The sequence below is a fragment of the Hirundo rustica genome, chromosome 1 (genome assembly GCF_015227805.2).
Source record: "Hirundo rustica isolate bHirRus1 chromosome 1, bHirRus1.pri.v3, whole genome shotgun sequence".
In the NCBI taxonomy this organism is placed as follows: domain Eukaryota; kingdom Metazoa; phylum Chordata; class Aves; order Passeriformes; family Hirundinidae; genus Hirundo; species Hirundo rustica.
In genome coordinates this window covers 39,311,907-39,338,253 of record NC_053450.1, presented here as the reverse complement: position 1 = coordinate 39,338,253, position 26,347 = coordinate 39,311,907, and the positions used below count along the sequence as shown (strand labels likewise).

The window sequence follows — 26,347 nt, the reverse complement described above, 5'->3', positions numbered from 1 at the left end:
TAAAACAAACAGCTGATGTTTTGTCCAGTGGTACCTTCAGGTGGAACAGGGGAATCTCCAGTTATCACCACGACCAAGATTAATGGACTCTGCTTTCCTTATACCCAGCCACCTTTGAGAAACTGAAAAGGACCAAACCAACCATTTTTGCATCCTTCTTGTGGTTTGTTATTGTGCTGGAGGGCGTGAAGGAAAGAACCAAAGCCTCAGCTATTCTTGAAAACAGCTTCTCAAAAGCCTTTAATGCAATAGCTACAGAGCTTGAGCAGCTCTTGAGAAAACATGAACAGTTCAGTACTGCCTAGTAGTTCACTACAGACTTCATTTTATTTTAAGACTAAAAAAAAAAAAAAAGGAAGAAGGAAAAAAGAAAGCTCAAGATAATGTAATTTTGTCTTTCAAACCATTTCCTGTAGCCAACCAAAGAGCTCTGGGGACTATAAGGGAACATAGAAAGAACAGTTGCTCAGGGAATAGGAGGTTATAGGCAGTGGCACATAAAGTTGCTAGACAGGCTGCCAAGGTGTAGCACAAGGTAGTTTGAAATGGTATTATGGAAATTTTCCAGTATGAGCCTGTTCTGATGACTTTTCAACTTCTCTTTTAATTGCTTTTCCTAAAGCAATTCGCACATAACTTTCTCCCTCAATTCAGTGTCTCATATAACTACACCAAAATATTTTTTAATAGCTTGAATAGTTTATATGGGAGTAGGAAAATATTTTAGAAATTCTACCTTGCAGGGATTATAGGCCTTCAGAATTACTAAAGCCAGATAATCCTGTATTTAACAGAAACAGTTCAAAACATGAGAAAAGCAATGGCTGAAGTACAACACCTGCAGCCTTGTTAAATAGATGTCAGAGTGATTACTGACCAGAGACCAACCCAAAACTCTCAAGGACCGGGCAAGAGGAGTCACAGCAGAGAAGGGCTGTCCTCCTGTCACACGGGAAGGCTGCACCACCTACTGTCTCCCCAGGGAGAGTGAGGTTCTTGCTTGGAACCATTACAGGGACTGATCTATCCAATTTACTCACAGATTCCACAACAAGCCTCCAGCAACTGCAGGTGCAATTGCAGTACCTCCACAGTAGTTAAAAAAACCCATCACCTTCACTGACTGCAAAGGGCTCTAGGAAAACTGTTTCAGATTTTATCATGGGCCAGTCTTCCATCCTTAAGTTACTAGATAAAAGATGAGTAATATAATCAAGGATATGATTCTTTCAACTCAAGATCATCCTATATCAAATCACTATCATTATTTGGGTTCTAATTTTATAATCTTTCCTTATCTTGGTTTTGCTGATTTATAAAATGAAGAGTCAGAGCTGAATTTAGCAATGGAAATTTTTATTAAATACACTTTTCTAAGTTTAATACATATTCCTAGTGGAAATTCAAATTTTATTAAAACAAATTTCTTTACAAATCCAAGTGAGCTGAGAAATAGCAATGGGCCAGATCAGATTTCATTTCATTGCTTTCTTAAGCAGTTTGCTTAGTTTGGTCCCAAGAAGGGAGTCTCCAGGTCAAAACCAGACTATTAACTGAAGAACCATGCTATTTTAACTACTTAGGATTAAGTTTACAAGCCATTGGATTTCTAGGAATCAGCAACGAAATAAAATAACTTAAAAACATAATGAACAGCAGATGAGGGACATCCGACTTTGCATAAACCACACATTTATCAGTATACAGAAGATCATAATAGCAGTTACTCCAGAATTAAAATATACATATGTATTCCTCAAATCACAGCCCTATATCAACAGGAAAAGCACATGTCTTTGTGCTTTTAAAAGACTCAAACTTTATAGCTCTAAATTCAACCCTGATTTAATTTAAAAAGTTCCGTATTAAACATTTTTCTATCAGTCAACAATGACAGCGAAGATGGCATCTAAGAGCTACCAACAGTTTAAGACTAATAAAGAAGCCCAGTAAATGCACACTTGGATTTATCAAATATTATTCTTTTGCTTTATGAGGCAACAGTACTTGTTTTCTTGAATAGGGTGAAGCCTCTTCATGCTTCCCCCAGCCCTTACCAAGAGGTGTACTAGCAGTGGATGCTACTGTGGATTTCAGGTTAGCCAGCAAACCTCTCCTGGGTTTCTGCTGTTTTGACTCCTCCGCAAAGAAATGCTTTTTCCGTTCTTCAAGCTCTTTTTGCAGGGAAGACACTGTTTCTTCAAGCTCCAGAACACGTTTAGCCCAGTTCTGAAGACTATTCATTTCTTGATCCTTTGAGGATAAGGCTGTGTTAAGTATGTGAACACTGCATGGTCTCTCTCATGCTGTTAATTTTTTGGTTCACATTATTTTATTAAACCCATAAACACCCTTGTTATTGCTACATCATATAGCTATTCAGCACCCATTTCCTCTAAATTACATCAAAGTAATTAGAAACCCAGCAAACTACAGGGCCATAAAATCTAGTTAAAGACCAAGTCTGACACTAAAATGCTTTGTCACACTGTGCAAAGAATCGATGTTGTTCTGGGAACCAGATAAAGGTGGCTTTCCTGCCTTGCAATTTCTGAAAGCAAAACTGACCAAATCAGAACTCTTATGGCATAAGTCTGCTAACCAGGACTGAACAAATGCTTCCAGTGGGCAGAATGCAGAGTGTTAAATACACTCTTTAATCTCTAGTTAACAAAATCATCTTGCTGTTAAGAATGGATAGGAAGGTATCTTCCAATTAAGACGTTCAAGTCAAATAATTTTCAGTCTCAGATTTAAACTAAAAAGTATGCAGAAAGTAATCTAATGTTCTAAAAAAGACATCACTAAGCAGTTATTATATATGCAGATTGCAGATTACAAGTGAGGCATAGATTCAAAGTGCCAAGAGTTCAAAAGTTCCATTCTTTTTTTAGGAATCTAGTTGATATCTGAGGTCAGGTGCTGTAAACTTTAGGAAGTCCCTGGTTTTCAAGGACATATGCCTATTTCTGTATTAAACAGTTTATCTGCCCGTATCTCTCATCCAGTTTGACCAATTCTGGCAGGACTGTCAGTACAGCTTTAAAGGTATAGATCTTCAGGCCTTTTTGCAGTAACATCTGTGCACTGACACCTTGCTTGCCTCAGCAACATGCCTCATGATGAGTTCTAAGTAGTATTTTCTTTGCTTGACAATAATTCGCAACAGCTTTAGATTAGCAGGCTTTGTCAGCAGGGTTACCCTATTGACAGTCTAATCACTTAAGTAGAAAAATGAGTTTTGTCTTACAAGATTCAGAGTCAAGCAGTGAAACACAAGGGCTCTGAGCTCATGATTCAGGAAGTTAGCCACAGAAAAAATACTAACATCAAAACAAATTGCTAATTTAACAGTGGCTTTACATGTAAAAAGATGCAGAAGCATCCAGTACAACTATAGATACAAGCCATATCAAAGTTTTTAAGCCACTGACTAACCTTGAGCATGATTGTGTGCTTCAGTTGACTGTTTTCTTCTGCCATTTTTCTGTAGCCTTCATTGGCTTCTAGAAGGGTTTCATTTAGTTTCTGTATTTTAAACTTCAGAGATTTTATAAGCTGAAAATAAAGCCCATACACATGGAAGTTCAAACCAACATGTTTTACATTAATTTTGTTTATGACTAGAACAGTGCAAACTGCAAGATCAAAAGAAGAAACTCTGCCTCTCTCAACCTCCTATGTCCCAGCTCATCATTTCAGGTGATAAAATACAGCTGGAGCATTCAAAGGCTGTTGTGTTGAAGCTGCTATGATTTACAGATCTGCCCATCAATGAACAGTAGCACAGACTAAGCTGCATCTGGAACAGCCTGCTCCATTTCAGTAAGAGTAGCTAAAAGAACACTTTTGTCTCATTAAAAATATTCTTATAAAGAACTGGAGCACAGTTACCACAGAAGACCTCACCTTTCTGATGGGAATATTAATGAATTAAGCCAAAGCCCCAAGAGGCAAAATAAATTCTGAAGCAGAAAAATAAATGTTACCGTTAATTTGCTTCTATGAAGTTGCTAAAAAACCTCACACCCTTTGCCCATGTTTAACGGCTGAATGGGAAGAAAAAAAGTGGTGAATTACAAGTCAAGCATGCACTGATCTTTGAGGCAAAGCAGTAGGAAGGCACTGGTAGAATCAACTGGTTTAAACCATTCTCTCTTCAGTTACTGCCAGGAATCCATCTCACCATTCTAACACTTTCTAGCCATACAAAGCAATCATTAACTGTATACTCATAACAAACATACAAGCCAAAGTTTCACCAAAATTTGAAAGTGGCATGGAAAAATTATGTAGATGTCTCAAAAACAGGAGTGGAAAACAAATGCCGTGGCTATAGCGGGAGACATTAAACTTGGTAAGGAAAAAGTTATTTTTGGAGTATTCTTTCTCAATAGAAACGGATTTGAGTTCACTTTCCATTTACATAGTTTATTAGAACCAGCTGGAACTATTTCTCCAATCCCTACTCATACTTGATATTAGAGAAAGAAGCAAGATTTATGTCTTCCCTTCTCCCCATCCTCTTTAAACATGGGCAATGAACTGTATCTTTACAAGATCACTCAAGGAACAGAATAAAAATGCATACTTAATGTTTTCTATAATTCCCACCTCTATATGGCACTCAGAACACAGATTTTGTTTGAAGAACATAGGTATTCACCTTTACTTAAGTTTAGGGTGGTAGTGGAGTTGAGTACTTCCAGAAAGGACTGCTTTAAGGCACTATTTTGACTTTAGACACCTAAAATCTAAACTATTACCAGGCTCTATAAGAGTTCCCCTGTGCAGAAGCAGACAGCATTTCAGGAAGGAAAGCACTGAGGTCACAGCAGCAATATTTACAATAAATTCCAACACAAGGCTAAACACACTTCCTTACTTCCAACTCCCGCCACATTCACCAGGACTTCTTAGAGCAGCAAATGGTTTAACAGACCAGAATAAAGCCAGAAGAGTCTCTGGCAAAAGTCATCCGCAACTGGGCAAGGGCTTTTTTTGATAAGCTCAATGCCCATTTGCAGGAATCTTCATGCTTTTGTTTACAATGCACATCTTTAAGCATTGAACCACAGTAGAGTTTACAATCACTATCCCCAGATAAATACCAGGCAAGAGCTACCTCTTCCTTCTCTTCACATTGTTTCTGCAATCCTTCATTGGCTCTCCTCACTGTGGTGTCCGTAAGATCTATAGGCAAAAGAAAAGTTTGTTTGTTTATACACATTACTAGAAGTAAATGGAACTTTGAATACCCAGATTGCATTCCTACCTCGTTCCATGTTATTTTCAGTAGTCGGAATATCCGAGCTCAGACTTCCCAGAGCCAACAGCCTCCTTGACTGTTCATCAAGTTGCCTTTCCAATTGCAGTATTTTTCCCTCTCTATCCTGAAAAAAATAAGGGCATATGGTAGGGCATGTTGTCTGCATTTCTGCTTGATCTGATGCATTACTGCACATCCATCAATTACACCACACACACATGCAATTTCAAATTATTTCACAGTTTATTGTTAGGAAATCACAGTGAAGGATAACACTCAGGTCACAAAACCATCTAGGAGGAAGATTCTTTATGCAGGAGTCAACCCTTCCAGTCTGAGGATTTCCAAACCGTACTAAAAGTAACCACATAGCAGAAAGGAAATTTCTTTGTGTCTGTGCTAAACACTGTTGTGAGTTAGCTTGCTAGCTAAGGAAGAAGGTACTTCATAGAGCTACATTTTAATCTCAAACTCTTTTCCAGTATCTATCAGATTGCTGGGGCAGTATTTGAGAGTGAGAAATAAAATAAGTAGCATCATCAAGAAAAGTTACTCATCTAATTCTGGTTCTCTGAAGCTGCCCACTCAGATTCAGGCTGTGCTCTCCTTTGTCAACTATCCTTTTTACATTTCAGGGATTTCAATAGTTTCTTATCTGACTTGCAACCAAAAGCATCTTGCTCTTTGAATCTTCCCTTATGAGCCTCTTGGCCAATATAAGAGCACTATTAAAACTCTTTTTGTCCACTCTAATATAATGTATAGCCAAGATTTAACTGAGAAGAGAAACAAAGTCTAAGTGAGGAAAAAGGCCAAATTTGAAGGAGCTGGAAAAAACCAGGCCATTACATAATATGGTGTTGCTTGTCAGCACCTGAATGGAGAGACATAAAAGCAGAAACATTTATAAACCACAATCTACAAGACAAACACACTTCTCATGTCTTTAAAGGAACCTGCCTATCCATGGAGTGTGATGTCTTATCCGTTCCAGAACAGGAGAGTGCAGTGAGAAAGCTCCTCTGGTGGACACCACAGCTGTTCCATTCCTCCACTAAAAACCTTCTGAAAACAACAGGACCCACAGGGCTCATCTGCTGCCTGGATGCACTTAACCATCTGTGCAGAGGTTAGAAAACTGATTTGCTTATAGCTATCCTGGCTGCATTGCAAAAGGAGTAGCAACTTACTAATGCCAACTCTGAGCAATTCTATGTTTAAGTACATTCAGAGGATTGAGTTCACTCCTGCATGAAGTTTGATTTCTCATCAGTTTCTTATCCCACTATCCTCTCACCACCTCCAGATCAGAGATCAGTTATAATTAAAATAGCTATCCTGTAACAAATTCCCCATCACCCCTTCAGAGCAGCATTTTACTCTACATCCTGTGATCCTAAAGATCTCTAGAAAGCCAGATTCCCACATACATCATTCCCCTGAGTGTTCCAGTCATTACACCACAAAGATAAAGAAGACTTGGATTTAACTGAACTGTGGCCTCAAAGATCATGAGAGGCTTAGGTGTGCACTACAGGTGGTGCCAGAGAGAAGACATCTGTATGCTTATGGTGAGCACTGAACACAGAACAGCACGGCTGAACTGCTAGCTATTTTCCTTGTTTTGTGTTACATTCAAAACCCAGAGTGATTCTCTTAAAGAAAAGCAAAATTTGCAGTTAAGAGGCTAGAACACACTTTAATGGCAGCCAAGTCATACCTCAACTTTCTCTTGTTCAGCTAGAAATTCTTCTATGGGAACATAATGGTCTTCAATTTGTTCCATTGCACACATATATGCATGTTTCTTAATGGCTTCTTTATACATTTCAAATTTGCTCTCGAGTTTTTCTTCATAGCTGTCTTTCATATCCTCCAAGCGGTTGCTGAAGAGAACACGTTAGTTAGTTATGATGTTTGCATCCCATTTGACTGCACGTATTCAGCTGTCAATATTAAAGTTATTTCTCTAATCAGAAATAGTGAGACAAAAAGACAAAGTACTTTTTTCCTTTTAATCTCAATGATCCTACAGACTTGCGCCAAAGTGTAACTTCTACTTGGCATATACCAAAAAAAGTTCTATAGAAGGACACACACTTAACAACTGTCAAGCAAAAAAACCAAAAACCAAACACAAACAAAACCAACAACAACAAAAAAACTCCACAAACCAAAAACCACCAACGACTGTAAGAAAATCCACCAACATATAGCAATAGAATTGACCACACCCCTTTAGATGTTATATTTGAAGCAAATACCCTGGGGGCATCTTTTTGGGGGGGTTTTGGTTGGTTTTTCTTGTTTTCCATTTAAGATCAATACCAAATTCATTTTCATAGTATAATAAAATGGGTTGGGAGAGACCTTAAATATCATCTAATTCTAACCTCCCTGTCACGGGGAGGGACACTTTTCACTAGATCTTTCCGACACATCCTTTTAACACTTCCAGGGATGGGGCATCCACAACTTCTCTGGGCAACCTGTTCCAGTGCCTCATCATTCTCACAATAAAGAATATTTTTCATAATAACCAATCTAAACCAACTCTCAGTTTGAATCCTCTCCTCCTTGTCCTGTCATTTCATACTCTTGTGAGAAGTCCTGCTCCACCTATTATTTCAATACATTACACGTTACTCCATTACTGTCAAAATTTAAAAACATGCCCCATCAGTGATGCAGAACACCATCTCAATAGAGAAAAAGCATCAATGCTACTTCATGTGTTTGGCTAAAGGCAACCAAATAATTTTAAAACTTGTGCAGGTGTTAAACCATAATGTGCTCAGCTGGAAACCTGGTGTTGATTTTTGTTAATGATTCAAACAGCAGGAAACTGATTTAAAGAAGAGTTAAGAGGAAGTGAACTCAACTTGAGGAATCTGAACTTGAAAAAAGTTCCTATATTATTAACACCAGTGCAGAGAGCCACAGCAGTTTTTAAGATAGTAAACTAACAATGGTTCATAAGTCACGCAGAGAAGCTCAAAAGAAACACAATTCTAACTACCTTAAGCACATGCATGCATATTAACATGACAGAGCGTATGTTTTGGAAGAACCACTCTGTGGGGTACCTCTAACAATCCTCCACATCTGCTAAGTAGTAATAACAAGCCAGGACAAGCTGTAGTAATTACAAATTAAACAGAGGAAAGGTCAACAGAAAGCAGGATTACTTCTTCATTGTAAATGGGAAGAGGCTGATCTGTACAAGTTTAATGCTCTTTCTTCCCTTTCCTTCAGAGGTTTTGAAACTGTCCAGCCCTATCTTCTCTAAATAACATGAGTAGGTATGTCCTGAATATACACACAGATGTATATACATCCATATGTATGCATTTACACATGTGGAATTCTTCCAGCCTCAAAGCAGAGTGCAGTATGACTTGCCTCCAGGCTTCCTCTGTTTCCAACAGCTGTCGAAACATCGCTTCTGCCATCTCTTTACGTATCTTCACCTCCAGAAGGAGCTTACTTTGCCTTTCTGCAACTAACTTCTCCTTTAAGTCCTCTGCAGCTTTCAAGAGGTCCTAAATTTTAAATATTTCAGTTAAAAAAAAGATCAAAACACAAATTGACATGCATCTCAAACATAATATTCACACAAGCAGCCATCCACAGGGGGTGTTTTTAACAAGCGTATGTTTTTGGGGGGTCTGCACCAAAGTTTAAATATTTTCAAACATGGATTTCTACTACAAATACATCCCATGTCCATCTTGATGGTGTTCACTATCAGGAAGTTTACTTCTGTTTTGGCCCTTAAATATTAGTCTGTAGCACAAAACAACATAAAGCCTATTTACTTTTTACAGTTTCTTGCTATTCGATTGTATATCTTTGTTTTTAAAATTCTGCATCTTAACTCGTTAACTGCTGTTTAAAAAAAAAAGGCACAAAAGCCTAAATTATGTTATTTTAAAGATATGTACTGCTTCCTTAGTCTTCTTGTTGGGCAACCAGTTGAATTCCAAGTTCAGCACTTGACCTAACTAGAAAGCCACAGGGCATCCTTCCGCAACTACGCCGAACTAGGCCACTGTATGTTTAGTCAGTCTGATACTGAACAGAAACTTAAACTCCCCATTTGATGCAGCTTCCAGCACATCTCTCATGCTAAAACAATATTAGAACTAATAGCAATTGCTTTCCTGGCAGCAGTTCTAAGTAGACATGCATTTACCTCATGACTCAGAATGGTGATGTCCACTTCCTCTTCTGCTGAGGTTTCAGTACTGTCAGCAAAGTCACCAACAGACGTGTTAGCATCAAAGTGCATGAGAGATCTGCCATCACCTCCAACCAGCTTTGGTGGAAAATAACCAAAATTTTTGGGTAGGATTGTCTGGATAACCTGAAAAATCCAGAGTTGATTTACCAACGCTGTCAATACAGCGGGTATCAGAATACCAGGAAGATGTGGCATGATTGTATTTATACAATATTTAATGATTACATGAATGTCAACAAAAGCTCACATGCCTTTTAACAGAAAAAAAAAAGAATCTATCAGGATAACACAATTCTTATATGAATATAAAATTTCAGTACTCTAAAATGCGATATAATTTCTACATGAATATAAGACTTAAGTACTCTAAAAAGAGTGAAAATGAAAATATTATCTGCTAGCAAACTTAGCATTCTTGTCTAGACACAATGGTGGTTTCTCTTCCTCTAAAATATAAGGGGTTTGGTGTAGTTTCCTGCAAAGTTAATGAAAAGCAGAAAATCCCTACAATATTTGCTCCTTCCTGAGGAGGAGCAGGATTCAGCAATTTATGCTATTTACATAAAGATTTTTAGTAACTACATCATAGGACAACAGATCAGAGAAGTTTGTCTCCACAGTGCATACTTACAACAAAAGTCACACCCAAAGAGAAAAATCTTCCTCTCTGAGATCATATTAGATATGCTATTACAGATTTGTAACAACATGCCACAACTAATCTGTGGCTCCAGACTAAAACAAAACAAAAAACTGTATTTCTGCTATGAAACACAACATAGCCCACCATCCCATTCCCTGCAAGAAGCAGCTTCAGGGAACTTGAATGAGGTTAAGGCCAAACAGCAACCCCATATCTTGAATTTAATGGGAGATGGAGACAGGGAGCAAAATGAGGTCCTCATAACCCAGGAGAAAATGCATTGACCTGCTACAGCACAGACACAGGTCCATGGGGCTGGATGAGATCCACCCAAGGGTACTGAAGGAGATGCAGGAAAACCTTGCCAAGATGCTTTTTTATTATTAATTACTTGCATATAGTCAAATAGGAGCAATGCAGTTGCAAAAGATCTCATTTAGGCTACAAAATAAGATGATACTCCTTTTACTACCACCAACTGTCTGAGAAGTTGCAGACAACTCATCTCATGCAATAGATGTTTAACTGCATTGAATTGAAATCCTGCATTTGCTCAGATTTATGGCATAAATCAGTCATATCTGCAAATGCCTTGACTGTGCTTTACAGAGAACATCAGTGGTGTAGAAATGAACAGCCAGACACCTGCTGTTGTCTTAACTTCTTACCACAAATAGGTTTGAAGTTGGGCAGGACTACTAGAAACCTTTTAGAGAGAGGCCCCATGCAGAAGAGCTAATAAGATGAATCAAGAATGCAAATCACCCTCAAATCCATACAACCTGATAATTTCACAAATCACTAGTAACAAAAAACCAAAACAAACCAACAACAACAAAAAAACCCCAACCAAACCCCAAACAGCAGAATAGCAGAGAAAGTAGATACACGCTTACCTGTCTGGCTATAGCTGAAAATTTCATCACATGCAGTGTTTCATCATATGTGGAAGTGTGCTGATTGATGTTTACAATCATACAAGCTTTGCCTTTCCCACAAAAAAAAGGCTGAAACAGACGAGTCAACTTACTCTCTCTGAATGGAATATAGCTTGGCTTCATCCTCAGGAAGGGAAAAAAATAAAATTGTAAAATCTTGGGCTATTGTAGCTCACCTTAATTCTGTTTCTCTCTTTCAGGAAAGAGATCCAGTAGGATGCTCATATTTAAGCCTAAGTTATTTTATACCAAAGAGCAAGGTCTCTCCTGGATTTCGTAGGCTCTCTAACAAACTGAACTATTTAAAAGTAAAGGTAGCATAGTGTCTGCCTCACAATTCCCTAGTGTTCCAAAGCAGATAATGGAACAAGCCAAAAGTCAAGTACAGGTCATCTATCAGTTGCCTGATGAATCTACCTGTATAATTTGCAGGTGGAAGAGAAGAGGACAAAACTGGAGCTTTGTACACAAAGTGTATGTTCATATACATACACCAAAATAATTTTGGTGGTTTGCTGCAAATGGCCTTTTTTTTGCTCTCCACAACAGCTTGCAGAAATGTAAAGGGACACTTAACTGTTTCCACATGAAACCTGGCATGTAAATAATTTGTCACTTACTTTGGGTTTTGATTTTGCTTCAATGCTGCAATACACTTTCCAAGGATGTGAAGGGAATTATTAATATTTCCTGCTTCTTTTAGTCTGTCTCCAAAGACATGTGTTTTATTACACCTCTCTGAACCAGCCAAGTCACAAAAGGACAACCTGCATGAAAGAGTTATCCAGAACACACACATGAAGTCTTTCCCAGCTCACCTCAGAGCTCTTTGCTTGGCTATGGCAATTATGGGCTACTAAACTCAGACCACTGAATTGTCCCTCATGGCAAAATATGTTACAATCAGAAAATTGTCCTGGATAATGAAGGAATTCAATAAATTCTACTTTATATTAGGAAATCTATTGAAATACAAGAAGCCCTGGAAGCTGGATAATTTATGTGACCAAACCACTATTCACTTATACATAAATTTATTACAATAAAATAATTTGTAAGACCATAACCTTTCATACTGATGTAAGTCCTATACAAATTATTAAGGCACATATTTCAAAACATATGAAAGCCTTATGTTCTTTATCCTTTCTAGCACAGGATGAAAAGTTTCTTTTCTTCCTTAAGCAACATACGAACTCTGTCATTCATCTAACAGCTGCTGCAAGCTTTGCCAGGAGGATACACTATGACAGAGAACAGCAAAAAAATACGGAGGCAGTAATTTTCTCAAGTTATCTTTTCTTAAGAGTATTTATCACTGTAACATCTGACATTTAAAGGTGTTATCCCACAGTGAGATATATTTATTACCATCTCTGCTCAGCAGGCACGAGAGAGAAATCAGTAGGAGCCAGGACTGAACTAAAACATTCTGTTACAGGCTGTCTTCATTTTTCTGTATCAAGCTAAATCAATCAGAAGATAAAAAGACACACCATCCCAAAAGAGCTGTCTAAATGGCTTCAGGCCAGAAGATTAGGCTGCTTTCCCTAAACTGTAAAAGAGCAGAGACTTAAGTGTAAGGTCTTAACACTGCTCTCACAGGGTGCATTTACATTAGCATTTTACAGTAATGGAGAGCAGTTTTTAAGCAAATCATTTGATGATCCCCTCTTAGTGTACATTGGAGCAGTCTGAGACCATGTCACCAGCATTCTTTTGGGATGATAGATTTTAGTTAGCATTCTAAAAGCACACCAAATGTGTTGTCGCAAACATTCTACCCAAAAAGCCTAGTCTGGTCCCAGAGTAGGAAGATATACTGGCATAGCTTGCACTTTGCACCAACTGCTGCCCTCCAGCTCTAGAGATCACCCTCTATCAGCCAGACACCTGAATTCTGCTTACAAGGACATATAGTCTGGTGCTGCATGGTCTCACTCTGCCACCACCTGCCCATTATGTGAGACAATACACATTTTCCTCGATTTACAAGTTACTGACAGAGTTGCTCTGGCAAAACCTTAGAGTAAGAGACAGGAAAACACTTCTGTGCTTGTCCCTGTTGAGCTTCCAGTCAGTTTATGTGCTCAGTGGAGTTCTGATTTCCTTCTCAACTCTCAGAGAATTTGTTTATTATTAGAAAGTTCACCAGTTTGGCATGCTTACACCTTATTAATTTTTCAAAAATATTTACATTCTTGGTAATCACATGAAGCATTCACTTACTCCGATACTCCAAGAACACGTGGCTGATGCTCATCAGTTAGCTTGAGAAGCCTGATGGAAAATATACTGTGACTGGAATGGAAAGAAGGCCTTTTTAATAATCAGTTATGAAAATTAAGCAGTCACTGAAGCAAAGTAAAATTTGTATGCTACAGAAAGCTCAGTGTTGAAGAAAGGACAAGAATTAATTCACTAGTTATCTTAATACATCAGTTACTTTTGCAATGCATTCATTCACTAGCAAAAAAAAAAAAAACAGCAATAAAAACTGTTTTATGCCTTCTATTTCTTTCCACACAGGAAAAGGAAAAACATCACATGAAGCCTACAAACTCTCTCGGAGTAAAAAACCAAGCTAGTCACTAAAGTCTACTGATCAAAAGACAAGTAGTCATGCAGCCACTTCGTATAGATAGCCTTAGGCAGTATCTGAGCTCAGCAAATCTGAAGGATTAACTTAGAAACAAATGGTGGGGAGAAGGGAATAAATTCAAGTTTTACAGTCCTGTAATTTTGCCTACTTCAATATGCACAGTTACTTGTTTGGTTTTGAAATAATTCTGTTTTCCAAGAAGGCTGAATTTTTCACACTTGAAAATCCAGTAACTGCGGCTTTAGACAACAATCTACATAGGCAGTGGGCATGCTGTCTGAAACCAAAGAGAAAACTCACAAAACCAGAAGTTCCCAGTTTTTCTGACTCATCAGGAAACACAGCACACAAACTTCTTTAGTATATGCCTTAAGCAGTGAACATTAGGTATAAAACTCGGTAAGAAGAGCATGAAACTTAACAGCAGCTGTCTTTAGCTAATACAGAACAACACAACTCTTACTTTTTAGAGAAAAAAAAGCAGGCTTAGTAACACTATGATTCTATTAAGCTAAAAAATAAAACACGGCCCTTCCACACTTAAAGGACAAATTATTAAGAGGTTATTAAAATCAAGAAAGGAGGCACTTTCAATAGAAATTATACAACCTTCTGTTTCCTCTCACTCCATCAAAAGCCAAATTCTCCCTGATCCCTGTCCAGAGCTGGGTAAAAAAAGCTAGGAATTTAATTCTTAAAATACCAAGTAAGCTCAGCTTGAACACAGCAATCTAAAAGCATCTAGAAAATCTAGCAGCACTGCAAGATACCACATAACTTGCTCCTTCCTATATCCCCTACTGACAGGCTCCATGTTTCCAAGAATTACACTGCCAGTTATGAAAAATTAACCAGATTTTCCTTCAACATCCTCACACAGCCATTCTCACTCAGCACCACCAGCATTTGCCAAGATGCATAGCCCTGTTGGCACCCAAAAATGAATGTGATTTGATCTTTTTGGTTGTCCAAAGACTTGAATAGCAACCTGAGTGCAGCTACTATTAGTCACAGTGTCTCCCCTAGTTTTCTTTCAGAGAGAATTTCACAACAAAACCAGAATAATCAAGGAAAGTATTAAACTGTTACTGAAGAGTGGTTCATTTCACACATATTCTAAAGTCTCCTCCTTTCCCCTCAAAATGGACAGAGTATGCTTCTAATTAGAGGAACAAACCTTCTACTTGATTGCTCATTCATTCTAGTACAGGCAAAGCTTCGGTTCTTGTTTCCTATTTTTAGTAGTCTGCAGGCTTCTTCAGTGCTCTGAACATTAATCCACTTTAAATCTGCAAAAACAGATCTTTTACATACATTTCTGATTGTCAGAGAAATTCAGAGAAACTGCCTAGGTCACAAAACAGTACTATACCTTTAATGTAACAATTTCCTCCTTGATCCTCACAAATTCTTAAAACTCTGCGCCTTTGAGTTTTTGATGTAGATAAAATATTTAATAGGTCATACACATACTCATTATAAATTTCACAAAAGGAAATCCACACAGCTGCTTGTGTTCTTTGGTGTGTATTAGTCCTATGAATGTTGAGTGGAACAAAGTTCTTCTCTCCTAACCCAAAACAGAGGAAGAGTTCAAAGATCAACTCATTGACAGATTTTAAATCAGTATATAGAAGCATCTAAAAGGACCTACAGAAACTGCTAAAAGGAGAAGGCTTAGATACATCTGTGTTGTACACATGAATGACTTCATCTTTATCCAAAAATGTTCAAACTTCTCAACAGTCAGTGACAAGAATATGCCCAAGTTCTAAGCTGATGGCCTCACTTTATCACAGACTTCCAGCAGTTTATACAGTATATTTGCAAAACTAAGTCCCCCCCTTCCCCTCAAAAAGAGTGAAACTATAAGTATATTTTTATATAGTTGCCCTTTCTCCAGGATAAAGAGACAAAAATTTGGTCAAAACCTATATATATTTACTTTGCAGTATAGTATATGGATTTTTTTAATCCACTGGTAGTTACCCGCTAGTATTTCTTAATTTATGTTATGTTTTTTCCCCGCACACAACAGTTTTCCATTTTACCTAGGGAGTTAGAAGGGTGATTGTCTGAAGTACAGTCAGAAGAATCCAACTTTGCATCACAGAAATTTGTTATAGTAGTTGAGATGCTCTCTGTCTCCTTGAGAAAATAAGAGATTATTAAATCCACATGAAAAGACAATGAGAAAAGCAGAACTTAAAAATGACAGCAATTCCAGCACTTAAGATTTAAACATTGAAGTAGCATTAAGTGTTAGGCCACCCTTACTCTGGCTGAAAGTGAAATGTTTTTTAATAACACTGAACTATAATCAATAAATCCACTTTCCATCACATGAATCATTGCATGCTGCTACTCCCAGCAACCAGTTTTGGTGGCCAGTTTCTGCTAACTCTGGAGACTTAACTTCAGAGTCCTGGGAGAAAAAGGATTCTGTCAGACTGCAACAGCCCAGAATGCCTTTATGAGCTGTTGACCAAACCTGAACAGTGCTTCAGTTATCCAAAAGAACTGGAGAAGTTCCTCCAGGAGTAACTGCCAAGGTGGTAGGACTTAAGTTATGACAAAACAACATCTTATGTTGCTTTAATTCAGACTGAACTAAAAAGGCCATGAAAAATAGACAACAGCACAGTTTCTTTAAATACACACATTTGCTGAATTTCTTTACACCAACAGAATTGTCTTAAACCTGCCAAGATTCACCGAAGCACAGCCTTGAAGTTACCCCTGGAAAAACTAATGTAACAAAGCAAGAACTCCCACTAGAGCCCATCATCTTTACATACTACCTCTCTCCCCATATTTTATAAATCAGCTCATTCACCCTGATTTCTCTTTCCTGAGAGAGAGTCATCCTGCAGCAAAAGGGAACGGATCTAGAGAAGCAAATCTTTGTGTTAGAGCTATTTGAAAGCAGCACTGAGTGGATCATGGATTGACTACTGATGCCAGTGTTACCCACTTGGTATATCCAAACCAGAATTCTTACAGAGAGACATAAAGCCACAGTTTGAGACCTTCCATTTTAAAGACAAAATAGAATAGAATTACAACAAAATCATACAAGTGACCATTTTCCAAAAGCTGCACTGTCTATATAGCTTTATTTCTTGAGTATTAGAAGTCTAACCACAGCAGGGATCCTATTCATTGTTTGTGAAGTGCCAAGCATGATATGGGACTGACACACATGGTATCTCATCTGTGCATGTCAGAAATGCAGTGGAACTTAGAAAACCTAGTACCACATGTGCATGTGACAATTTTTTGTAAAGGTTTTGTGAGAAAACTGAGTGAATTAACTGTTGCTACACTGCTCTTCAAATGAAATATAGAATAGAGCATGAGGATGACAGCCTAGAAACAAGTGGGAACAGGAACTGACAATGTTTGCCAACAACAGAAACTGACATCTAATAGAAAATACAAGAACAGGTGGGAATAGGAATGCACATAAGGCATCTTTTAATCCAGTAAAAACCAGTATTTAATTCCATGAAGAGACCAGGAAGGAAAGAGGGTATGAACCATGCCAAGCAAGAGTCATTGCAGCAGTACTGCATACAGAACATAAACAGCAGGACATTAAGTGCTGCAGTCACTCAGAGCAGTTAAAACCAAGGGAATGAAAGGAGCAGCAAGCTCTTTCTGTATGACACGTAAACTGAGCCTGGGAAATGAGCCAACAGAAATCCATGTAAACCAAAGCCAAGCCCACCAAATCGCATCTGCTCTCAGATTACAGCCTGAGAGAGCATCCAAAAAGCGATGCTATTCATTCACAAGCTATCAAGGAGCTCAGGTTCAGAACTGGGGATCATTGAGCTATCTCTGTGGAAGTGTTTTAACACATAAACAAGGTCCTGTCATGTAATAGTTTCCTGATTCATTTTTACCTGTCCTTCCTGACGGTGGAGGGTTTCTCTCTTTTCACTGCAGTGAATCAGCATCTAGATCACTTACTGCAACATACAGGCACTAAGCTATAAGTAAGTCAGACTGTGACTTAACAGAAGGAAATATTTTTATAGAGTTATCTTTAAAATAAGATATTGACCTTTTGTTCCAGACCCCAGGCTGCTGCTTCTTCCTCTTTTCAAGGCTGTAGCTTCCATAAAATTGTTAAAGGTATTTACTCACTATCCTCCTAATCATATCAACTTTTCTTTAAGATCCCCTCATCCTTTATGCACATGTGCATACACATACTCAGAGATACTTTCAAAATAAATATGTAATCTTTCAAATTGTTCAGATGTTTCATCTGAGATATTTCCTCAAGAGTTAACCAGACTCAGACTAAAAGTTTTGGGTTGCAAGGTTTAAATTAAGCAGCAGAATTTAGAGTGGAACTTTACATATGGATCATAGGATTTTTTTCAGGGTTAACTGAAGTACTAAAACAAGGTTAGTATTAAAGACCACAGAAAAAAGAAAACCCAATCATTATTTCTATACATCCCAGAATTAATTTAGTTACTTTGAATGATAACCAGCTGAGCCTACTGCATTCTGGGATTAGATGCACAGAATCACAGTTCAGGGGAAAATGTTCTGAACAAAAGGAATCTGACAGCAAACTGCAACTGGACTTAAAAGTATAAAATAGCCCCAAATACATGGATGCCCGTTTTCTGGTGAGACAGTTTCCTACCATAGAAACAGAAATTACTAGATAATAAGAACAGGAGGTTGCCACAGTAAAGACTTCTCTATTTTACCTACAGGTTTTTTTACCTACAGCCTTCAGAGACCAGCTTTAGTCACGTACTACCCCTAAGGCAGACAGGAATCCTTTTAGGACATTCATTTTGTGGCATCTCGCTTCACTTGATGAATCGGAAAGTCTCCTTATGAAGTTACATAAATCACAGGTTTATAAACCTTTTAATCTGCCTTAAGACTGTCTTGCACCAAAAGGGACTCTCCCTGCCTTCTTCACTGCTTCCAAGACAGTGCCATCATCTCTCCTGAGCTCATACAAGCATTTGAATGACTGCACCAAGATCAAGCCTGGCAACCCGACCGACAGGAAGAGCCACTTGACAAGAACCAGGTTTTAGATAGGTCATGTAGCTCTCAGACTTCCCAAAGGCTACTGCCACCACAGTGTCAGAACTGCTCTTCTAAAGAGGAGACTTCTCTCTAGAAATTGAGATTTGGCTTTGTGATGGTTTTTGGTTTGAGCTGTGTGCTGCAGAAAGTTCTTCCAGTTTACCCTGAGCTCTAAAAACAGCCAATTGTCTTATATGGTGAACTTTGAAATTATATGTATCTATGCATAATGTAGATTTTAATATATATAAAGAACCAATAGTGGAATAAAGACTTTTAAAAACCTCCTGTCTTACAGGACAGCTTTAAGAAGAATTTGGTCACTGACCTCTTTCAGTGATGCAAGAATAGCAGTTTTTAAGGCTTCTTCTTGCTTAACTTGTTCATCTTCTAGTTTCTTAACATCATTGCTCAAATATGGTTTGAAGTTCATCTTCAGGTAATGTCTTCCGCTTATGTGGTTAAAAATCACATCAAGTGAACGAGGTAAAATACCAAGATCCTTTGAAGTCCCTTAAAAATATTCAAAAAATAAGTGTAGATATTCATGTAAGCCTGCCATTGGTTTTGACTTGGTTTTTACACCTGCAAATATTTTATACCTTGGATAGTGAATGTCTTGCCTGCGTTTGTAACTCCATAAGTAAATACCAGTCCGTTCACTCCGTTAACATATGCTCTTACGATATCTTTCATTGAGCCCTCAAAAAATTCACTCTGAGTAGTTTCTGGTCCAAAGACCTAGGATAAAGGGAAGAAAGAAAAAAAAAGAAAAAAGGAGTGACAAATGGCACAAAGAAGTCTAATAAGCCAAAACATTAAGTACTGATTAGAAATTACTAATTTTCAGAGCAAGCTGGGTAGGAGACACCAGCTTCATTTCCTGTCTTGCACGAACCCCTTCTCTGATTCAATGTTTTCTATTGGGTTCTCACAGGATACCCGCTTAATTCTGAGAGGCACTCAGGCTTGCACTCATTTTTGAATATTTTCCTACTCCTAAAATAAGCTGCTCAGAATTCTATTGAGCACATGCTGTTCAGTGGATGCTTTCAAGAGCTCTGCTGGTGATGTAAAACTCCCTCCTCACTCTTCACCAGTCACCAGTTGCTGATTGAAAGTCAGCATTACAATGGTCTAAAAAACTCAAGGCCTGGAACTGTTTATCTTTTGGTACTGTAAGAACAGAATTTCTTGTTAAGGTTAAGAAATTTGCTTTCAATATAGAAGGTTTAAGCAGTTAAGCAGCTATTCCTTCATAAGGAAGTTACTAAACACATGCTTACGAAAATTCCTACAAACATAACGTTTCCTGTAACACTTCTGAGATAAAAGCACCTGCAGGAACAGCAGAACCACAAAGTTTGTGCCTACAAGATGTTTCTGTAGCATCTAATCAAAGAAAACCACATATCTGCCAAAGAAGCTTCCTTGTCTCATCTAATAGGCACCTCTATTGTAATACAGCTTTCCTGACAGCTTATCAGTAATTAATAAGCAGTCTCTCTCAAAAAAAAAGCAAGTACCACCACATATAATTAAAAGAAGAAATATCACATTGCATGACATAATACAAAATTCAGCTTTCATTATAGTGAAAAAAAAACAAAACCAAAAATTTTAATGGCCTACCTGAGAAAAGGTGAAGCTGTGCACAGCATGACCAATCCCTCTTTCACTGTTTTTCATTGCAGAAGACTCTTTGGGGGCATTAAGAATTACTGTCTGGGCATCTTCAATAGTTACACAGCCCTTAAAAAACAAGACAAGGTAAGCCAAAACACGACACAAAATTACTCAGGAAAATTATTCTGGGATGAACAAAACAAAAAATTAACACCCCCTCCAACAAACCCCCAGAAGCCTGGTGTCTTCACCCATTCACTAGAGCTATAAAAAGTCCCACAATTCACATATATCATCTTGAGGCATGTCACTACAGAGATAGTCACTTCACATGAAAGCCAGAGTATAGACAAAGTCAAGGCAATCCTCTGGGGTTTTCTAAAAGGTAAAAACTTTTATTAGCATTCTTTTCAGCAACCTTTCCTTGGGAACACTTTCTAAACCCTCATATTTTGTGATTGTGACTTGCACAATCTCTATGAAAACAAAATTAAATAGAAATCTACTGTTTTTCCACAACAGACATTTTCAGTGTGAAACAGACTAAGAGCAGAATTAACAAAGTAAAGTAACTCTGAAGCATTATCCTTTGACTGATAAATAGCGGTACCAATAATGAAAGAAACTGAATTAGTTTCAAGTAATTTGATTGCTATTTCTCAATTAAGTAAAGGTGAAATACAGTTACCAAACACTCACTAGCTGGATAAATGTAGCATGCAGTGTTAAAGGAAATTTTATTTCACACCAGACTGACTACCAAAGATGCAAAGTGAACTCCCAGTATAGCTTAACAATGTCTTGATGCATCATCTGAAAGGAACGACTGTAACTTAATCTGACATTTACCTTCAGAGACTGGCCAGAACTTCTAAAACAATTAATCCACGTGTGGTATGTACGTAGGAAGTACTGTTGTTCCTAGGAGCCTCAATTAATAAGTCTGGTTATTAATTGATATAGAAGATCTATGCCAGTAATTCACTGGTACAGCAGCCTACAACTTGCTCACGAGGAAACAAGAACAGGCAGGCACTGATCTCTTCTCTCTGGTGACCACTGACAAGACACGGAGGAATGGCCTGAAGTTGTGTCAGGGGAGGTTTAATTTGGAGATTAGAAAAAGGTTCTTCACCCAGAGGGTGGATGAGCACTGGAACAGGCTCCCCAGGGAAATGCTCCCAGCACCAAGCCTGACAGAGTTCAAGAAGTATTTGGACAGCACTCTCAGGCACATGGTGTGACTCTGGGGGCTGTCCTGTGCAGGGCCAGGAGTTGGACTTCGATGATCCTTGCAGGTCCCTTCCAACTCAGTTTGTTCTGTGATTCTGAGAAGCTCTAAGAAACTGCTTTCTGAATTTACACCAGTCACCTGCTCACTGTGCCAGGCCCTGAACTTATATAGCCTTTAACATTTCTCCCACATCACCAGGGACAGGAATGCAGGTCAGATGTACTAAACCCTAGAGAGCTACAGAATAATCCAGGATCTGCAGCATGTGCCATCAGCCGCCAGAAGCCTCGTAGAAGCCTGTGAGTAGAAGCCCAGAGTAGTCAGATCTGCAGAGATGGAAGCCAGCTGGTAACAATTCACTCCCCCAGCCAACACTGCAGGTAAGTTGGCAGGAGCTGGACCATTTCTGGCACTGTACACACCATTTATATCCAAAAAACACAACTACCTGCTTTCCTACAAGTGACTCTGGAGAATCTCTGGCAGGAGTACAGAATTTCCCCCAGAGCTCCTAAGCTTTACTTCCATAAATCACTATCTCTATAAGCATCAACTGATCGGTTAACCTGCTGAGTGTTTAAAGCATCAGCCTACAACTATAAGAAATAGGTCTTGGGTCTACTTTTTCTTTTTTTTTTTTTTCTCCTGTATTTATATTTGGAACAAAGGTGCTTTCCTGGAAATTATGCATGGCAAGAAGGAATAAAAGACCTAAAAAATTAAATTGATCTGTTTGATTTAACAGTTAGGAAGTGAGGTTTACTTAACTGTTTTGTCCTAATTTGTGTGGGGCTCTTCCATTTGTTACCAAGCATTTTCTTCATGGATTCAGATGATAGTAAAGAAAGTAGAAAACACTGAAAATGTTGAAGGTGTTTCAATCACTCTGTTTTTGGATGCTGAGAAAAAAGCCTTAATCCCACGCAAAATAGATTATACAGCTAATAGGTTGGAAGTTCAACTATTTCAGCCCGAATTACATATAACCAAAAAAATTAGTACAAACTTCAATGTTCACTTTTTTCCTCCCTGCTTTTAAGAAATGTCTCACTCCAAAGAGGAAAGCATTGAACAACTCATGAAACAATTTGATTTTGCAAATCAATTTACACTTGGAGCCAGCTCAGACTGTGGAATTTACCAAACTGGAAGCACTGTGGAAGTACACACTATTCAAGAAGAGCTGACCAAGCAAAGACAAAGGGAAGGTGAGGCAGGGAAAAGAATTATCCAAGTGAAAATGATACAAAGGTCCCAATTCTGGTAAATCAAAAGCAAGAACAATTTTTAAAAAGCAAATTACAAGAAGCAAATAAGAACTAATATTAAATCCTTCTCAGAGCTCTTCAAGCTGACCTCTCTTCAATCAGAGTGCCAGCAAAGACAAGAGCTGAGAGATAGGAAACAGAGACCTTGTCCTTTGCATCAGTGATCAAAGGGGAAGAGAAGTTCTTAATGTTTGTACACCTGTGCATGTAAAATGCTGAAGCATCTGAATCTGACAGCATAGAGGTTACAGAAGATTTTTGACAGGCTGAGCAAAAAGTCACCAGGATGAGGTGATAGGAGATCATTCAAGCATTTCAAAGAAACTCAAGGGTCACATACTCCAATTATGCCTAGAATTGCATCATCTCTCCCATGGAACTCCTTTGTATCTTTGAGCACTACACAGAGTTGACACCAATTTTTAAATAACACACCCAGTGGAATTTTGAAGTGCTACAGGTGTGCATGTCTATACCATATAAATTATTAAAAGTCATGGGAGTGAAAAAAAAAATCTTGCATCTATCCAGGTGCCCAATAATTCCACGTGGGGGCAGTATATGGATTATGCAAAAGAAAGTTCTTAGAATATTATGTGTTGTTTGGGGGAGAAGAAAAACATTATTTCTTAGTTCTACAACAAACCTGGGCATCATGGCTTTCAAGCTCTGCTATAGAAAAGGGCCTCACTCTCAAGAAGACTTTCAAAGGCTCATATACCTATTCATTAGAAAGAAGAAAGTCACAAAACACAGTTATAATTGCCACTTTTTAAACAGAACTGCCCCAAATCATAGCAGCCTGATACATACATACCTGATACAGTGCTTCCTATTTTATATTAATGTCTCACATTTTCCTTTCATGTCAAGTTCAGACTCTAAACTTTAATTTGCTTCTTTACCTTCTATTGTCCTTAGGTAACCCTTTTTTTGTGAAAACACCCCCCCCCCCCCTCCCCTCCCTTTAGCATTCTTTCACGACAAAGCCAGTACTTTGTTTTAAAAGGAGAACGCTATCACAGGCACAAACTGCAGTGCTTCCACCTTCTGGTCTCCCGCCGTACTGAATTCTAGCTGTGTTACTCTAACAGCTGCTACAGAGTACTGCACTTTCATTTTGTGCGGAGCACATTCAATTAGCACCGACTGAGGCATTCCTAGCCTCAAGAGACCACTTCCTTACCACCATCCAGGCACCAGACCCTCATCTTCCTCACAGTACCAGCCAGGCTACTGCTCTCAGCTGCTCGGGTCCAGGATGGCCTTTTCCATCCCCCAACCACTATACAATATCCCCACCCAGGTACAGCGATAATAGCAGGGAGCATTTTAGAGGGATCTCGGCACTCCTTCCTTTCTCAAGGAGCTTCAGGCTTTACTTTGGCAACGTTTCATTCACCAGATGAATTTACTGGGGTTCTCCACGGACCTGCCATGACGAGCACTAATCAGACAAAATGAAGTCACCTGAAGGAAAAGTCATCCAGGAAACGCAATCCCTTTAAAATCGCATAGTTGGGTAATTATCTTCTGCTGAAGCACAACAGAGCATTATAGATTTTTATTTCCAAGCACCCAATGAGCTTCCACATCAAGGAGTACTATATATTTTTACAGCTTGTTAAAAAGATCAGTACAATCTCGTTACATGCAAATTGCAATTTCGGAAGTCCTTCACTTTTTTTCTCAAAGTTTAGCACATCACATTGCATGGCATTGGCCATGCATTTGGTGCAGGCTATGACCCGCGTGTAAGCAACGAGAAATAAGCAGAAGAATCAAACATCTCAGGGGCAGAGGAGCACAGCAGCTCTTGCCAAAGAAACATTTATTAAAGCTTTAAAAAAAAACCCCAAATCCACAAAAAAACCCAACCCAGCATCACCAGAAGACACCTTGTAAAACCAATCCACACCTGCTGTTCCTCTGTATTAGGCAATACTGTTGACTCCAAGGGTGAAGGTTTACCCTCTACACTCAGAAAAGAAACCGAGTCCAACACATCACACGCTTCCGTGGAGATACAGTCTTTCCCCTCATCAGCCATCGCTCTCTGCAATGGAACTTGTAAGGAAAGGGAGGGGAAAAAAAAATTTAAAAAATCATTTTCTCAGAGAACGGAAAAAAAATAGATACTGAGTATAACACAGATGGGGCCACACGTATATAAACGGTTATCTAGAGAACTTTGGTGAGTACCACCTTAAAAAAAAAAAAAAAAAAATCACAAAAACCACCCGGCAGGTTACACTAGGAAGCACAGAAAGGAAAGCGCGCTAACAGCCTCAGCCGGGCACTGCCCTCATCCACCCGCGGCCGCTCCCCGGAACGCTCAGCACTCGCAGACACCCGGGCTACGAGCAGCGCCGCTCCCGAGGCAGCGCCGCTCCCGAGGCAGCGCCGCTCCCGAGGCAGCGCCGCTCCCGAGGCAGCGCCGCTCCCGAGGCAGCGCCGCTCCCGAGGCAGCGCCGCTCCCGAGGCAGCGCCGCTCCCGAGGCAGCGCCGCTCCCGAGGCAGCGCCGCTCCCGAGGCAGCGCCGCTCCCGAGGCAGCGCCGCTCCCGAGGCAGCGCCGCTCCCGAGGCAGCGCCGCTCCCGAGGCAGCGCCGCTCCCGAGGCAGCGCCGCTCCCGAGCCCGCCCAGCCCCGCGCCGCGCCCCCTGCCCGGGAGCGCCGCTACCTTGGCGCGCGCAGGAACCCGCCAGCCGGGCTGCCTAGGGAGGGGCATTTTGGGAGGAGAGGCGGGCGCTGATTGGTCGAGAGCGGGGGGAGGCGGGAGCTGATTGGCCGAGCCCGGGGGAGCGGGCGCGGGTGGATCTCCCTCCGCCCAGCAGGGGGCGCTGTCGCACAGCGCGTGGCTGTGGAGCCGCCGGCCCGTGAGGGAGAGAGGGAGGAATGGGGGGAGCGGGACGGAGCGGAGTGGGCAGGAGCGGTGTGTGCTGCAGACGCAGGGTTTGCTTATCGTCCTTAATAAGGCGCGGCGGTAAAGAAGAGGTTTGAACCGACAGCCGGGCGGCCAGAGGAGGAGGGGTGTTCTGCCTGACAGAGGGAGAGGAAGACGGGAGGGGGGAGGATGGGCGGGGGATACGCGGGTACCTAAATGTTTCCATCCGAGCGAGTTATATAAAGTCAGCGTCGGTGTTACGTAACCGTTCCGGCACTGCCGCGGTGTAGAAGTAGAAAGCGAAGTAGAAAAGAGTTAAAATCGCGAAAGGTGCGGGTGCCGCGACGGCCAGGAGTGTGCAGGTCAGGGACGGCGTGCGGCGGGGAAGGCGCGGTGAGCCTGGAGGAGCCCCGCGCTCCAGCGCCTTCCACACGCTAGGGACCGACCCTCCCGGTAACAAACGCAAAGCCCTCCTGTGGGAGCCGGCCTGTTCACACAGGAGGCGGGCAGCAGGATTTCTGCACAGTGCGGGACCCAGATACAAAGGTAAAGTTTATGGCTTAGTTGGAGACA

The 26,347-nt window shown here is 39.9% G+C and overlaps 1 protein-coding gene across 2 annotated transcripts; it reads right to left on the bottom strand.

The window, feature by feature from the left end:
- Window positions 1–1,389: 1,389 nt before the first annotated feature.
- LOC120763053 (kinesin-like protein KIF20A) lies at window positions 1,390–25,592 on the bottom strand. Of its 2 annotated transcripts, XM_040086067.1 has the most exons (19): window positions 25,571–25,592; window positions 24,809–24,957; window positions 23,537–23,611; window positions 20,395–20,514; window positions 19,365–19,503; window positions 19,091–19,275; window positions 15,747–15,843; window positions 15,068–15,265; window positions 14,873–14,984; window positions 13,323–13,394; window positions 11,714–11,860; window positions 11,052–11,217; window positions 9,465–9,635; window positions 8,672–8,811; window positions 6,990–7,155; window positions 5,276–5,393; window positions 5,126–5,193; window positions 3,439–3,558; window positions 1,390–2,253 (listed from the first exon to the last, which is right to left on the bottom strand). In XM_040086067.1, exons 2-19 carry the CDS (start codon window positions 24,938–24,940, stop codon window positions 1,978–1,980), a joined length of 2,502 nt encoding a protein of 833 aa, XP_039942001.1. In that variant the 5' UTR covers window positions 24,941–24,957; window positions 25,571–25,592; the 3' UTR covers window positions 1,390–1,977. The 2 variants fall into 2 exon arrangements, with proteins under 2 accessions (XP_039942001.1, XP_039942017.1); XM_040086083.2 differs by lacking the exons at window positions 24,809–24,957; window positions 25,571–25,592 and adding an exon at window positions 24,077–24,102.
- Window positions 25,593–26,347: the final 755 nt, after the last annotated feature.